This window comes from Sphaeramia orbicularis, chromosome 22 (assembly GCF_902148855.1).
Source record: "Sphaeramia orbicularis chromosome 22, fSphaOr1.1, whole genome shotgun sequence".
Classification (NCBI taxonomy): Eukaryota; Metazoa; Chordata; class Actinopteri; order Kurtiformes; family Apogonidae; genus Sphaeramia; species Sphaeramia orbicularis.
In genome coordinates, this window is record NC_043978.1 from 125,762 (window position 1) to 140,028 (window position 14,267).

The following is a 14,267-nucleotide window of genomic DNA, read 5'->3' on the forward strand; positions in this document are numbered from 1 at the left end:
GAGTTTAAACGCGACGACGTCAGTTTAGTCTGAGATTAAACACGAGGACTTCTGTTTAGTCTGAGTTTAAACGCGACAACCTCAGTTTAGTCTGAAATTAAATGCGACGACTTCAGTTTTACTCTGAGTTTAAACGCGACGACTTCTGTTTAGTCTGAGTTTAAACACGACAACTTCAGTTTAGTCTGAGATTAAATGCGACGACTTCAGTTTAGTCTGAGTTTAAACGCGACGACTTCAGTTTTACTCTGAGTTTAAACGCGACGACTTCTGTTTAGTCTGAGTTTAAACACAACAACTTCAGTTTAGTCTGAGATTAAACGCGACGACTTCAGTTTAGTCTGAGTTTAAATGCGACGACTTCAGTTTAGTCTGAGTTTAAACACGACGACTTCAGTTTAGTCTGAGTTTAACAGCAGAAAGTAGTTGGTCATCTAGTCTTTAATCTCTTAAATGCACTCCTGTAGTTTAATTAGCTGTAGTTCAGTCAGCAGTAGTTTAGTTACCTGTAGTTTAGTTAAATGTAGTTTAATTGGCTGTAGTTAACTGTAGTTTGTTAGCTGTAGTTTAATTAGCTGTAGTTTAGTTAGCTGTAGTTTAATTAGCTGTACATGAATTAGCTGTAGTTTGATTAGCTGTAGTTTAGTTAGCGGTAGTTTAGTTAGCTGTAGTTTAGTTAAATGTAGTTTAATCGGCTTTAGTTAGCTGTAGTTTAGTTTGCTTTAGTTTGTTAGCTGTAGTTTAATTAGATGTAGTTTAGTTAGCTGTAGATGAATTATCTGTAGTTTTATTTACTGTAGTTTAGTTAGCAGTAGTTTAGTTAGCTGTAGTTTAATTGGCTGTAGTTAGCTGTAGTTTAGTTAGCTGTAGTCTGATTAGCTGTAGATTAATTAGCTGTGGCTTTATTAGCTGTAGTTTAATTAGCTGTAGTTCAATTAGCTGTAGTTTAGTTAGCTGTAGATTAGTGCGCTGTAGTTTAATTAGCTGTAGTTTAGTTAGCTGAAGTTTAATTAGCTGTGGCTTAGTTAGCTGTAGTTTAGTTTAGCTGTAGTTTAGTTAGCTGTTTTGTAATTAGCTGTAGTCTAGTTAGCTGTTATTTAGTTAGCTTTAGTGTAATTACCTGTAGTTTAGTTACCTGTAGCTTAATTAGTTTTAGTGTAAAATAGCTGTAGTTTTATTAGCTATTGTTTAGTTAGCTGTAGTTTTATTAGCTATTGTTTAGTTAGCTGTAGTTTTATTAGCTATATTTTAGTTAGCTGTAGTTCTCTTAGCTGTAGTTTAGTTAGCTGTAGTTTAGTTAGCTGTAGTTTTATTAGCTGTAGTTTAGTTAGCTGTAGTTCTCTTAGCTGTAGTTTAGTTAGCTGTAGTTTTATTAGCTGTAGTTTAGTTAGCTGTAGTCTGATTAGCTGTAGATTAATTAGCTGTGGCTTTATTAGCTGTAGTTTAATTAGCTGTAGTTCAATTAGCTGTAGTTTAGTTAGCTGTAGTTTAAATAGCTGTGGATTAGTTCGCTGTAGTTTAATTAGCTGTAGTTTAGTTAGCTGTAGTTGAATTAGCTGTAGTTTGGTTAGCTTTAGTGTAATTACCTGTAGTTTACTTAGCTGAAGTTTAATTAGCAGTGGTTTAGTTAGCTGTAGTTTAGTTTAGCTGTAGTTTACTGAGCTGAAGTTTAATTAGCTGTGGCTTAGTTAGCTGTAGTTTAATTACCTGTAGTTTAGTTACCTGTAGCTTAATTAGTTTTAGTGTAAAATAGCTTTAGTTTTATTAGCTATTGTTTAGTTAGCTGTAGTTTTATTAGCTGTAGTTTAGTTAGCTGTAGTTTTATTAGCTGTAGTTTAGTTAGCTGTAGTTCTCTTAGCTGTAGTTTAGTTAGCTTTAGTGTTACGCAGACCAAAGCTCATCACTGTGTAAGAAAACATAAAAGCTGAAGTTTCCTTTGCTCTCTGTGACAGTGGAACTTGCCAACAGCCTTTAAAGCAAATTGAATTTGCTAACAAATTTAGCCAAACCCACTTGATCAACACAATCATCCATACGTGGCAATGGATAAGCACCTGGTTTTGTGACACTGTTCACTTTTCTGTAGTCTGTGTAAAACCTTGGAGTTCTGTCTGCCTTGTCCACCAACAAGCAAACTGAAGGTTCTGCTAACCCAGCACCAATGACATACTTTACCTGACTTTCCAAAACCTTACCTTTCTCTTCTGAGACTTGATAGAAACACTGATGAATTGGTTTGTGCCTCTCCTACCAGATGAGTGTGTGATGGGACATCACTAACAAACCTCCTAATAAGGGCAGATAATTCTGTGGACCTTCTACTGGGTAGGTGGTCCAGTAGAAGGTCCAGATTATTCAGTGTTTCTGAATTTTTCAGTCTGCCACACAACATACTTTCATCTGCTGAACAGACTTCATCATTCTCCACAACAGCAGAGAAATGAATTTCAATATGAATTTCAGATTTCCTGTCATACAGTGTTTTCATTTTAGTTTGTGCACAAACTACACTGAACAAAAATATAAATGCAACACATTTGTTTTTGCTCCCATTTTTCATGAGCTGAACTCAAAGATCTCAAACTTTTTCTCTGTCCACAAAAGGCCTGTTTCTCTCAGATATTGTTCATAAATGTGTCTAAATCTGTGTCAGTGAACACTTCTTCTTTGTCCTTTGCTGAGATAATCCATCCACCTCACAGCTGGGGTAGATCCAGATGCAGATGCAGGTGGGCCTTAGGCTGGCCACAATAAAAGGCCACTCTAAAATGTACACTTTAACTGTAGTGGCTGGTCCAGGGGGGTCAGATAAAACCAGTCAGTATTTGGTGTGGCCACCATTTTCCTCACACAGTCTTCTTCATGAATTCTGTGAAACCCCTTTGCAGACGGCTGATGGTTCAGAAATGAACATTCAGTTCACAGGCAGAAGCTCTGCTGGACGTTCCTGAAGTCACATGACCAGTGCATATTCCCTCCAAACTGGTGACATCTGTGGCATTGTGCTGTGTGAGGGTACTGCACATTTTAGAGTGGCCTTCCTTTTGTTGTGTCCAGCCTAAGGCCCTCCTGTGCAATAATCCTGCTGTCCAATCAGCATCTGGATCTGCCACAGCTGTGAGGAGGAGGGATTATCTCAGCAAAGGACAAGTGTTCACTAACACACATTTAGACAGATTTGTGAACAATATTTGAGAAAAATAAACCTTGTGTGAACACAGAAAAACTTTTAGATCTCTGAGTTCAGCTCATGAAAAATGGGAGCAAAAACAAAAGTGTTGCATTTATATTTTTATTCAGTGTAGATTTTCTTTAGCCATGTCCACAGCCAAAACCAAACAACGTTGAAACCCCTGCACATAATCAACCCGGGACTGAGGAGGTCCAGACTGGACCCCAGAGTCATGGAGGACAGTCAGTGGGCTGTGAACTGAAGCCGGTGCTCTCCCCCTCTGGCAGCCAACAACCACAACAAACCCTCATCCCAGTCCTGATCCAGCTCCACACAATAACTGTGTAACAGGGACTTCAGGGTTTGGTGGACTCTTTCTACTGCACCTTGGTTCTGTGCAGGATATGCAGAAGCTTTGTGATGTTTCACCCTCAGCTGTTTAAGAATCTGTGAAAATAAAGTGGATGAAAAATTTGTACCTTGGTCACTCTGAATTATTTGAGGTATTCCAAAAACTGAACTGAACTGTGTTAAAGCTTGAACTACAGCCTTTTGCTGTTATTGTGCGAAGCGGATAAGCAGCTGGATACCTTGTCGTCTGACACGTCACTATAAGTAAATAACAGTTATCTGATTTGGAACACGGCAGTGATCCAACACAGTCAATGATCAGGTGTTCAAATGGTTGAGCTGCAGCTGGAGTCAGAGCTACAGGTGCTGGTTTAATGATCTGATTCAGTTTACCAGTTATCTGACATGTGTGACAGGATCTGATGGAGTTGGACACATCTGTTTTCATACGGGGCCAAAAAAATACTTAAGAACGTAATTATCAGTTTTATGAACCCCTAAAAGTCCTGACTGATTATGAGAAGTTCTAAGCACCTCCTCCCTGAATTTGGATGGAACAACAATCCATGCGTTTCCATGACAACTTTTATTCCTGGTTTAATCTGATTAAAGGTTGGATCCTATTTCAGATGTCCATGTAAACACCTTATTCCAGTTGAAAAAGAAAAGTTCAGATTAAATTTAAACCTGATTAAAGTCAGTGGTTTAATCCTCTTTTAACTGCGGTCTAAATTCTTCCTGGACATGTAAAGCCTTTATTCCGTTTGGACTTTATTCCTTCCATTCTGCACATGCTCAGTGTCTTGTCCTGTGGCGATGACGCACACATTCTGCGCTGGTGGAAGAATCTGCACTGCAGTCTAGTCTTCCCAAAGCGTTCCAGTGGAATATTCTGATGGGATCTACCAGCCTGGAAAACCCTGAAGGAACAGTTCAACACTGGCTTTGGATTCATTCATTTGTCCTGAACTAACGAGTTCCACAAGTGGGACAAACAGTTTGAACTGCAGCCCTAACGTTAGCTTAGCCTAGCTTAGCATAATGGCTTCATTCCTCTGCTCAGACGTAGCCAGGCTTTTAGAGGTGATTTGTAGTATTTTAGGAGTGGTTTGGGTCAGTTCAGTTCTCCTAATCATTCCTTTAGTCCGCTGGGGTCAATATGATCACAAACTGAGGCTCAGATCATGGTCATGTGACTTACTGCAGGAAGAAAATCTGGGAAATAAAAACTAATGCAAAGCTAAAACGCTAAAGCAAAGCTAATTTAGCACATGCATCCCTTCAACAAAAAGATTTTCCAACTTCCGTCAACACAACAGTCCACAGATTGTATGAGTGCAGTAAGTCGCAGATCTGAAGAAATAATTAGAGAGAATCGGATTTGACAAAATCACTGAAAAAAGACAACAAATCACCTTTAAAAAACTGGCTACATGTGACCATGGAAATGCAGTGACTATGGTAAGCTAAGCTAACAGAAGGGCTAAGCTAAGCTAACAGAAGGGCTAAGCTAAGCTAACAGAAGGGCTGTGAGAACAAGGCAACGTGAGCACTGCAGCACAAACCCTTCTGCTCACTGACCTACCTCATTAATACCTCATGTAAACCTTTATTCAGGTTTAACATTTCCATGGAAACAGAAGAGAAAATACTTTAGTTCCGAATTAACTTCTTCTGGAAAAATAAATCGGATTTAAAAAACGTCATGTAACCATACCCAATTTTGATCACAGGTTCACCAAAGAAACTGTCACCGTGGGGCGTCCATTTCCACACCAGCAGGTCTTCCATCAGTAACTAACCCTGAGCAGCACTGTTCCCTTCAGCAGCTGACAGCACCTGATCTACGAGTTCACAGAGAGTCGGATCAACACCATGTTCTGCGATCAGCTGACTACAGGAAACAGACAGAAGTGAGTCAGGGACAGAGGTAGTCCATTTGTCGTGGTGGTCCTCACACTGCTCTGCCTTAAACTGATTTTTACACAGTGTGAGTGACCACACATGTGGGGTACACGTCAGGTGTTTCCTGGAGCGTCTGATCAGGCACTTTATGGACGGATGGAAAAAACGTCACAACAGGGGAAAGAAAGAGTATCACCCACAGCTGGTTACCAGCCAGGCCCTTACCCAGAACAACATGTACTCCAGGAACAGGCAGAGCAGAGCAGGACACACCCCCATGACCACCTGACCTGTCCCCAACCCACAACGAAGGTGGAGTTTATGAACGGGAGCAGGAACCACCGTCAGTCCCATTCCTCAGACCTGAATGGAATCTCCAGTTTGTGTCCTGTCAGAAAATGGAAACACTGAAGCCACAGTAAAGGAATGAAATGCACCAGTGACAGGATTTACACAGCAGTCCAAACATCTGCGTCCACTAAAGACACATGACCATCTGAGATAAAAGCAGAAAAACCCGACTGCTGTGGACCACAAACATCCACAGACTGAACCTGTTACAGACGGGAGACACAGGAGTCAAACTGAGCAGGACACACATGAACCCACAGTTCTGTCAGGACTTCTGGAGCACTTTAGTGTCCCCACCAAGGACACAATTAAACCTACTCCCGTGTGTGTGTGTGTGTGTGTGTGTGTATATATATATGTATATATATATATATATATATATATATATATATATATATGTATATATATATATATATATGTACAGGGTGGGGAAGCCAAATATACACTGAACATGTAGTTGTTTTTTTCTCAGCAGACACTACGTCAGTTGTTTTGAACCCAAACATATACTGATGTCATAATCATACCTAACACTATTATCCATACCTTTTCAGAAACTTTTGCCCATATGAGTAATCAGGAAAGCAAACGTCAAAGAGTGTGTGATTTGCTGAATGCACTCGTCACACCAAAGGAGATTTCCAAAATAGTTGGAGTGTCCATAAAGACTGTTTATAATGGAAAGAAGAGAATGACTATGAGCAAAACTATTACCAGAAAGTCTGGAAGATACTATTAAAGAAGAATGGGAGAAGTTGTCACCCCAATATTTGAGGAACACTTGCACAAGTTTCAGGAAGTGTGTGAAGGCAGTTATTGAGAAAGAAGGAGGACACATAGAATAAAAACATTTTCTATTATGGACATTTTCTTGTGGCAAATAAATTCTCATGACTTTCAATAAATTAATTGGTCATACACTGTCTTTCAATCCCTGCCTCAAAATATTGTACATTTTGCTTCCCCACCCTGTACATATACATATATATATATATATATATATATATATATATATATATATATATATATATATATATATATATATATATATGTACCAGAGGTGTTTGTGTCAGACTGCAGTGGAAGCTCAGCTTCTCCTAAAATGACTCCCATTAAATGCTCAAATCTGTTCAGTTGTTTTCATTTCATTGACTCCAAATGTGTTGGAACACGTTCATCTCTCAGACCAGTTGGTTCAGAATCAGTTTGATCCCAGATCAGTGGACTGGATGTTGTTCACTTCTCCTCCATTCCCGTGTCTGTGTTTGTTCATTCCATCTCTGCTCAGTGCATTTGTCCGTAGACGCTCAGCGTCCATGCACTTCAATGGGACTGAGTGGAACTGGTTTAAAACCACTACAAACTGGACCAGCACTGGACACATGACACCCTGTTGTCCCGCCCCCGGACGCTCAGTGTCTCTGGGGGTGAATGGAGCTGTGGGCGGAGCTTGACCGGGCCGGATGCTGAGCTTTCACGTGCTGATTAGAGGACGGGTCCAAAGGCTGAATGTGGTTTGATTGACAGCTGTTTTCAGATCTGCTCCTTCACTGACACAGTTCAGTTTAATACCGTCACACATTCTGCTGTGAAATCACACAAACCAAATGAACTGTTCATTTACTGACCTGAAAGAAAACACAACCACTGGACTAACTGGTTTACATTTAATATAATTTCAACATTTTCTTGTTTACTTGGTACTATAAGGTCACTGAGCATTTTCTGAAAAAGGAATGGAGGGATGAACTTCTGTTTAAAAAACAACAGTTTTTTTGACGTAAGAGCTTCCTCTGTCTGAAAGACGAGCAGCCGACACTGGTCCTGACTGGGTCTGTCATGTGGTTTCACTTCTGCTCTTGAACGGGGCTCGTTTTAATCCTTTTCACTGTTGTTTTTTCTGTTTAAGTCCAGGAAGACAGAAACAGTGACAGACAGGTGATGTCACTCAGTAGGTCCCACCTTCATGTCAGCTGTTCAGTTTGAAACCCTACAACCTGGACCCTTTTAGAACCTTAAGCGTGATGTTTTTGGACTGAATCCCACTCAAAAAGTTGTAATTTTTAACCCTTTCATGCACAGTGGTCACTCCAGTGCACAGCTATTCCAAAGCTGTTCTCTTCTATATTCATGGGTTTTGTTGTTTTCGTTGCACATCAGCCAACACAGTGGACGCTTGTACATCATCCCATACACTGACACCTATTGGTCAGTTAGGGGAAGTCCTTTTTTAAATTTATTTTTAAACAAGATGGCCAACAGGAAGTCCCATGAATATCTTCTATATCAGGACACAGCTCAACTTCAAAAAAATATGCTAGCATCAAGTAAATTTAATATTTTGCATATTATCTCCATAAAGTGGGTAACAGATTGTATTAGAATATTTTAAAATGTGGCAAAACATCAGATTAGCAGCAGTAAAATGTTTTGTTTTTTTTCATAGTTATCACACAGTATATCCTTATCTGATATTGGTTTGTTAAATACATATTTCTTTGCTTTAAAACTTAAATGCATGATGTCTAGCTGAGTGGACATTTTTGTACCTCCAATTTTTTCAATTACATTGTTTTTTTCTTGCATAAAGAGGAATAAAAACATAATATAATTCATAATTCATGCATGAAAGGGTTAATGTCATCAGAGGTTTTGTGACACTTTTTATATAAATGCAGAGACAGCTGAAGTAATAGAGTACTTTTGCATTTAAAGTCCATGTACTGGTGTAACTGTACTCAACTATAAGCACAAAGTAAATGCTGTGACACCAGACGGACAGCCCAACAGGTTTGTTCCACCAATGTGGAGGTTAAAGGTGTGGGAGACTTTAGACACCAATTTTTCATCTAATCTGTCAAACCTCAGTCATAGGCTACACTGTAAAAAAAAAAGAAAAAAAAAAAAAGTAATATTCTGTCAGCAGGGGTGCAGAAAAAATACTGTTAAATAACGGAAAATAGCCATCTCATAAAACTACGGTAATTGTCCATAATTCAAATACAGTATTTTTGCCCTAACTTTACACAAGATTTTGCTTTTTTTTTTTTTTTGACTTTTTAATGTTTAATAAAGAATATTATCACGTATTAAAACAATCCAATTCCCTATAAATATATATATAAATAATTTTCAGTGAGACTCAGTTGTCCAATCCACTGATAAAAACTGTACTTGGACAGTTTATCAGTGCTTATACATGTTATACATTTACAAAAATACATTTATTCAACATTTTTGTTGTGAAACCTCCTGTAATTACACAAGATATTTGTCAATGAACAAACAAGTCTGGTTCAACTGACAGAACTAATACTTCTGTTACTGTTAACTGTCAGTAATTTTATAATATAAATAATGTAAAGCGCTTTGGGTGTCTAGAAAGGCGCTATATAAATCCAATCCATTATTATCTTCGGCATTTTGTCGTGATGTGCAATGTGGGAAAGGGAAACGGAGGCTCACGCAGCCGCCTGGCAGCAGCAGCATTTCCACGTCATGTCTTTTGCAGCTGCCGCTGTCAGGTGGATGTGTGAGCCTTTGTTTCCCACAATGCACATCGCGACAAAATTCCAAAGATGCCCGAGTGACCTACTGGCTCTGAACATAAACACAGTTTGTTTGTGGTGGATGGAACTAAGAAACTGTTCACTGTAATGCAAGAGATTCAGGTGAGTACTGACAGACAGACAGATTCATGATACTGAGGATATGACTGAGGATGGACAGATCTGAGGAAAACTGGCCATGAATGTCTCCTGCACCTTTAAAGATGAACTGATGGTGACCAAAGGCTGTTGTGTCCTAAAAAAAAGTTTTAAACCATAAATTCATGACAGATTGTACAGTAGTGAACACATTTATGCATTACTTCTTGTTTTATCTTGTCGCAGTAAAAATTGCAGCTTGTATCTGAATGTCAGTAGCTGTAGTTTTGGTACTTGGATGGGTGGGTCAGGTTCAGTCTGTTTGATGATGCCCAAAAGTCCAACCGTCTGTAAAACCTCTGTTCAGAAGAAGAGAAAGAAACTCTGCAATCACACTGTCCCATGAATGAAGGACAGAGTGGAATGGACGAAGAAACAGGAAATGACACTTTTCATTGGAAAACCTGGAAATGAAAAGGAACCAGAAGCATCCCCAGTGTGGTCTGACAGGGGTCGGACACCACTGGACATCACTGGTCATCACTGGTCATCACTGGTCATTCTGTCTCTGGTTTCATATAAAAGATCCTTCCATCTGAGTGTTCACAGACTGTGGGGTATTGAACCTCTACCTTTCTTTAATGTGTCTTCTAACTTAAACAGATGATAGTTCTAAAGCGTACAGTATTCTGATTACAATACACAGCAGCTCAGTCCAGCCTCGCAAAGCTGTGGGTCTGTTTTACACAAATGAAGTCGAGTGAGTTAGTTTGAAAGTGCAGAAGCGGGAAATGCACATGCACTGGACACAGTCTGAACAGAAGCAGTCCAGCTGATGTCCTTGAACGTCCTGTCAACGTCCTGTCAACTCCATGATCTGAAACAAACTCATCATATGCTGCATTTCCACTACGTGGTACCGACTCGACTCGACTCGACTCGACTCGTCCTTTTTGAGTTTCCATTTTAAAAAAGGTCCCGGAATCTGGTACCTGGTACTAGTTTTTAGGTCTCACCTCTGCTGAGGTTCCAGGACTGGGGACCAGATACTAAAAGGTGACACTGTGTAAACACTGCAGACCACTGATTGGTCAGAGTCGTCTCTGTGCCCCGCCCTTTTACAAAAACAGATGCAGAAGTTTCCAGTAAATCTGTCGTAGGTGAATCCACATGAGGACAGTCTGTAAAACTACACCGTGGTTTGTCCAGGAGGTTCAGATGCAAACATTCAGCAGGAGTTTGACGACACAGTGTTGGGAATAACGGCGTTAAAAATAACGGCCTTACTAACGCCGCTATTGTTTTCCAGTAACAGGTAATCTAATGAATTACTATTTGAACGTTCCAACGCCGTTACCGTTACCGACAGTAAAATGTGGTGCGTTACTTTGCACTGATATCAAACAGCTGTTATCTGTCCTGACTCAGCCAGGCACCAGAGGTGTGACGTTCAAGACGTCCAGTCTTCTGAACGGCTCTGTTCAGTGATAAGAACTGATTCGTTTACGAACTGTTCTTCTATTCAAATCCCCCACAATGCCTTCATGTGTCACCTGTGTGTCCATGAGTCTGAGTTGACCACGCCCCCTTCACCTGAATGAGTAATGACGTCTATGAGTTTGAGTTGAACCAGCACAACACAGGCACCTGAACGCAGCTACATGTGCAGCTAATTTAGGGGAGGAGTTATCAGCTAACTTAGGGGAGGAGTTATCAGCTAACTTAGGGGAGGAGTTATCAGCTAACTTAGGGGAGGAGTTATCAGTGAGTCCAACTGACTGGACTGCAGACATTTACCGCTGGATCAGGGAGGAGGAGATATTGATGACTGAAAAACGCGCGGATAGGGGTTTAACTGGAGGAGCATCTGCTTCTATAAATGCAGATCCCCTTATGTGGTGGAAAAGCCTGGCCCTGGTGGACACCAGCCTGGCCCTGGTGGACCCCAGCCTGGCCCTGGTGGACCCCAGCCTGGCCCTGGTGGACCCCAGCCTGGCCCTGGTGGACCCCAGCCTGGCCCTGGTGGACCCCAGCCTTACCACAGTCATGGTGTAGAAGCTCTGTTTATTTGGAACATCAGTTCCATCTGAATAAGTATGTTCTAAGACAGGACTAATGTTATCAGACAGAAGTCGCTTCAAGACACAAACGTTCGATCACCTTTCTTCCTGAACTCAAATTTGCCAAAGGATCAGAAGGCACAGCAGTAGAACCCACAAAGGATGACACTGCTTCATTATTTCAGGGATAATGTCTTTAATTTTGTTCACACTCTAATAAATCTGTAGTTAATTGCAGTACCTGTCTGCTGTTCTACTCTGTAACTGACCCATGAAACACACTCAAACATCAGTTTTCTTTTACATATTTGAAGAAAAAGTGATGCAATAATTACTTTCTCTGGTAACTAATTACATTTCTGAAGGAGTAATTCTGTTACTAATTCAGTTACTTTTTTGGGTAAGTAACTAGTAACTATAACTAATTACTTTTTTTAAAAGTAGTTTGCCCAATACTGGACGAGACAACACGCCATGAGCGAGTTTATCAGCAACTCTGGGCAGACAACACGGAAGTAAGGCGCCGCATCGCTATGACAACCACGTACTGTAAAGTGGGTAGTATCCTGGGATGGAAACGGTCTGGAATAGGACCTGGTACCAGAGTGGAAATGGTCTGGAATAGGACCTGGTACCAGAGTGGAAACGGTCTGGAATAGGACCTGGTACCAGAGTGGAAACGGTCTGGAATAGGACCTGGTACCAGAGTGGAAAACAGGCTGGAATAGGACCTGGTACCAGAGTGGAGTCGAGCCGGTTCCACGTGGTGGAAACGCGGCATTAGTCCCTTCAGCCATATTTCACATTCTAAAGAAATCCCAGCTGTGTTTGGTTTACATGCAAAGAGAAAAGTAAAAGATAAGAGAGAGTAAGAAGAAGAGAAAACCAACTGAAGATCAGAGGACAAAGTCCATTTGGTTTGTGTCCACTCACAAATATTAGACTGTGTCCTAAATTCAGTGTCAGTTTTAGAGCGATTCAGTATGAATCCAGAAAAAACTGTAATAAATCAGAGCTCATATATATTCAACTGTATTTACAAAATAAATCTGTGCAGTTTTCCCTCATTTATGAATGAGCCCAAAGTCGACAGAACTGTCACTGTACAAGACTGAGTTAAGTTTCAAAAGACGATCCAGACTCTAGTGGACCTAATAAAGGCCGGACCCAGACTGTAGTGGACCCAGACTCTAGTGGACATAGTAAAGCCAGTAGACCAGGTTGAAGAAGGTGAATGTGATGGGGAAGACCACCCTGGACCACTTGTCGATGGCGTTGACGTCGGTCAGGTCTGGGATCTTGACTTTGAGCTGCGACGCCCTCCTCCTCAGACGGCTCTTCTTGTGTCCCGTCGGCCGGTCCACGGCCGGGCGTCCGTACAGGTCTCGGCCGGTCAGGGGTTTGCGGTACTGTATGCTGGCGCTGTCGTAGGAGAACATGGTGGCTCTGGGGTCACTGAGCGCGCCCATCAGGTCCGCTCCGGCCATGTCACTGGTCAGGTTGGTCAGCAGGATGTTTCCATGAGTGTCCACCTACAGGGACGGAACAGGACAGGACAGGTCAGAGGACAATTAAAATGAACAAAGCACCACCCTGACCCCTGACCCCTGACCCCTGACCCCTGACCCTGACCCCTGACTCTGACCCTGATGAAACTAGTTCCAAACTTAAACGGACCTCGGAAGTCCAGTTCTGTGCTGGTTATGAATAAGCTTTCTCGGATCTGCTTATTCGGAACCAGCTCCGTTTAAGGATTGTGGAACTAGTTTCGTTTACAGAACTCAGAATGAAGCCGTGCTCCGACCTCCAAGCCCCGCTTCGCCCACATCAAGCCCTCCAAGCCTGGCTCCTGTGGGGCTGGGAGGGGCTCTACACCGCGTTGAACCAGGGGACCAAGCCGCTCCTCCACGGACCTCAGATCTAGTCCTGAGTAATGATCTCCTTCCGGTCTGAGCCAAAAAGTAATCCACATGTGCACTCTTCTGCTGTTTATATTTTCTTTAATGCTGGTGAATGTCATTTTATTTTACATCATGAACACCAACTCCAACTCCCACATCGCTGTGTTGTGTCCTGCAGGAAGCCGGTCTACAGTCTTCTAACGCTGGCTCCTGTCGGGCTGCAGACCGCAGTATGGACCTCCAAGCTCCAGGCTTTTCTTCAGCTACCAGTTACGTTGAACTGAAACGGACCTTGGAAGTTCAGTTCTATGCTGGCTCCGAAAAAGCTTTCTCGGATCTGCTTATTGAGAACCACTTTCTGTGTAAGGATCTTGGATTCAGCACAATGGACAGCGCACGATTCATTCCTTATATCACATCATATAATTTTTTTCCCCTTAACTTTAAACATGTCATACAGTTTTATAATCATACTGTTCAAGGAAGATAGATAGATAGATTCTTGGAACTGGATCCGCGCCCCTGGTCACAGTGGTTTACTGCACCGCTCTGCAAGACGCAGAAGGCAGCGTTCAGGGCCTGTAGGACGGCTTCCTGCAGGGCACGATGAGGCGATGTGGGAGCTGGAGTTAACGTTAAGGAAGTCATGAATGACATTCACCAGCATTAAAGAAAATATAAACAGCAGAAGAGTGCACATGTGGATTACTTTTTGGCTCAGACCGGAAGGAGATCGTTACTTGGGACCAGATCTGAGGTCCGTGGAGGAGCGGCTTGGTCTCCTGGTTCACCACAGTGTAGAACCCCTCCCAGCCTCACAGGAGCCGGGCTTGGAGGGCTTGATGCGGGAAAAGTGGGGCTTGGAGGTCGGAGCACGGCT

At 41.8% G+C, this 14,267-nt stretch overlaps 1 protein-coding gene and 1 long non-coding RNA gene across 3 annotated transcripts in view; one reads left to right on the forward strand and one right to left on the reverse strand.

Moving 5' to 3' along the window:
- The first annotated feature begins 1,360 nt into the window (after nucleotides 1–1,360).
- LOC115413143 (uncharacterized) lies at nucleotides 1,361–2,537 on the forward strand. The gene is made up of 3 exons (XR_003934436.1): nucleotides 1,361–1,393; nucleotides 1,467–1,724; nucleotides 1,790–2,537. It is a non-coding gene; the product is annotated as an uncharacterized LOC115413143 (long non-coding RNA).
- A 10,023-nt stretch (nucleotides 2,538–12,560) lies between these two features.
- The window catches only part of LOC115414382 (gamma-aminobutyric acid receptor subunit beta-1-like), a 52,888-nt gene continuing 51,181 nt past the window's right edge, over nucleotides 12,561–14,267 (reverse strand). The window contains exon 9 of one of the 2 annotated variants that reach the window (XM_030127709.1): nucleotides 12,561–13,018. In XM_030127709.1, coding sequence (XP_029983569.1) covers nucleotides 12,677–13,018 — 342 coding nt within the window. In that variant the 3' untranslated portion in view covers nucleotides 12,561–12,676. The remainder of the gene's footprint in view (nucleotides 13,019–14,267) is intronic. The other variant, XM_030127711.1, reaches the window with a different exon arrangement.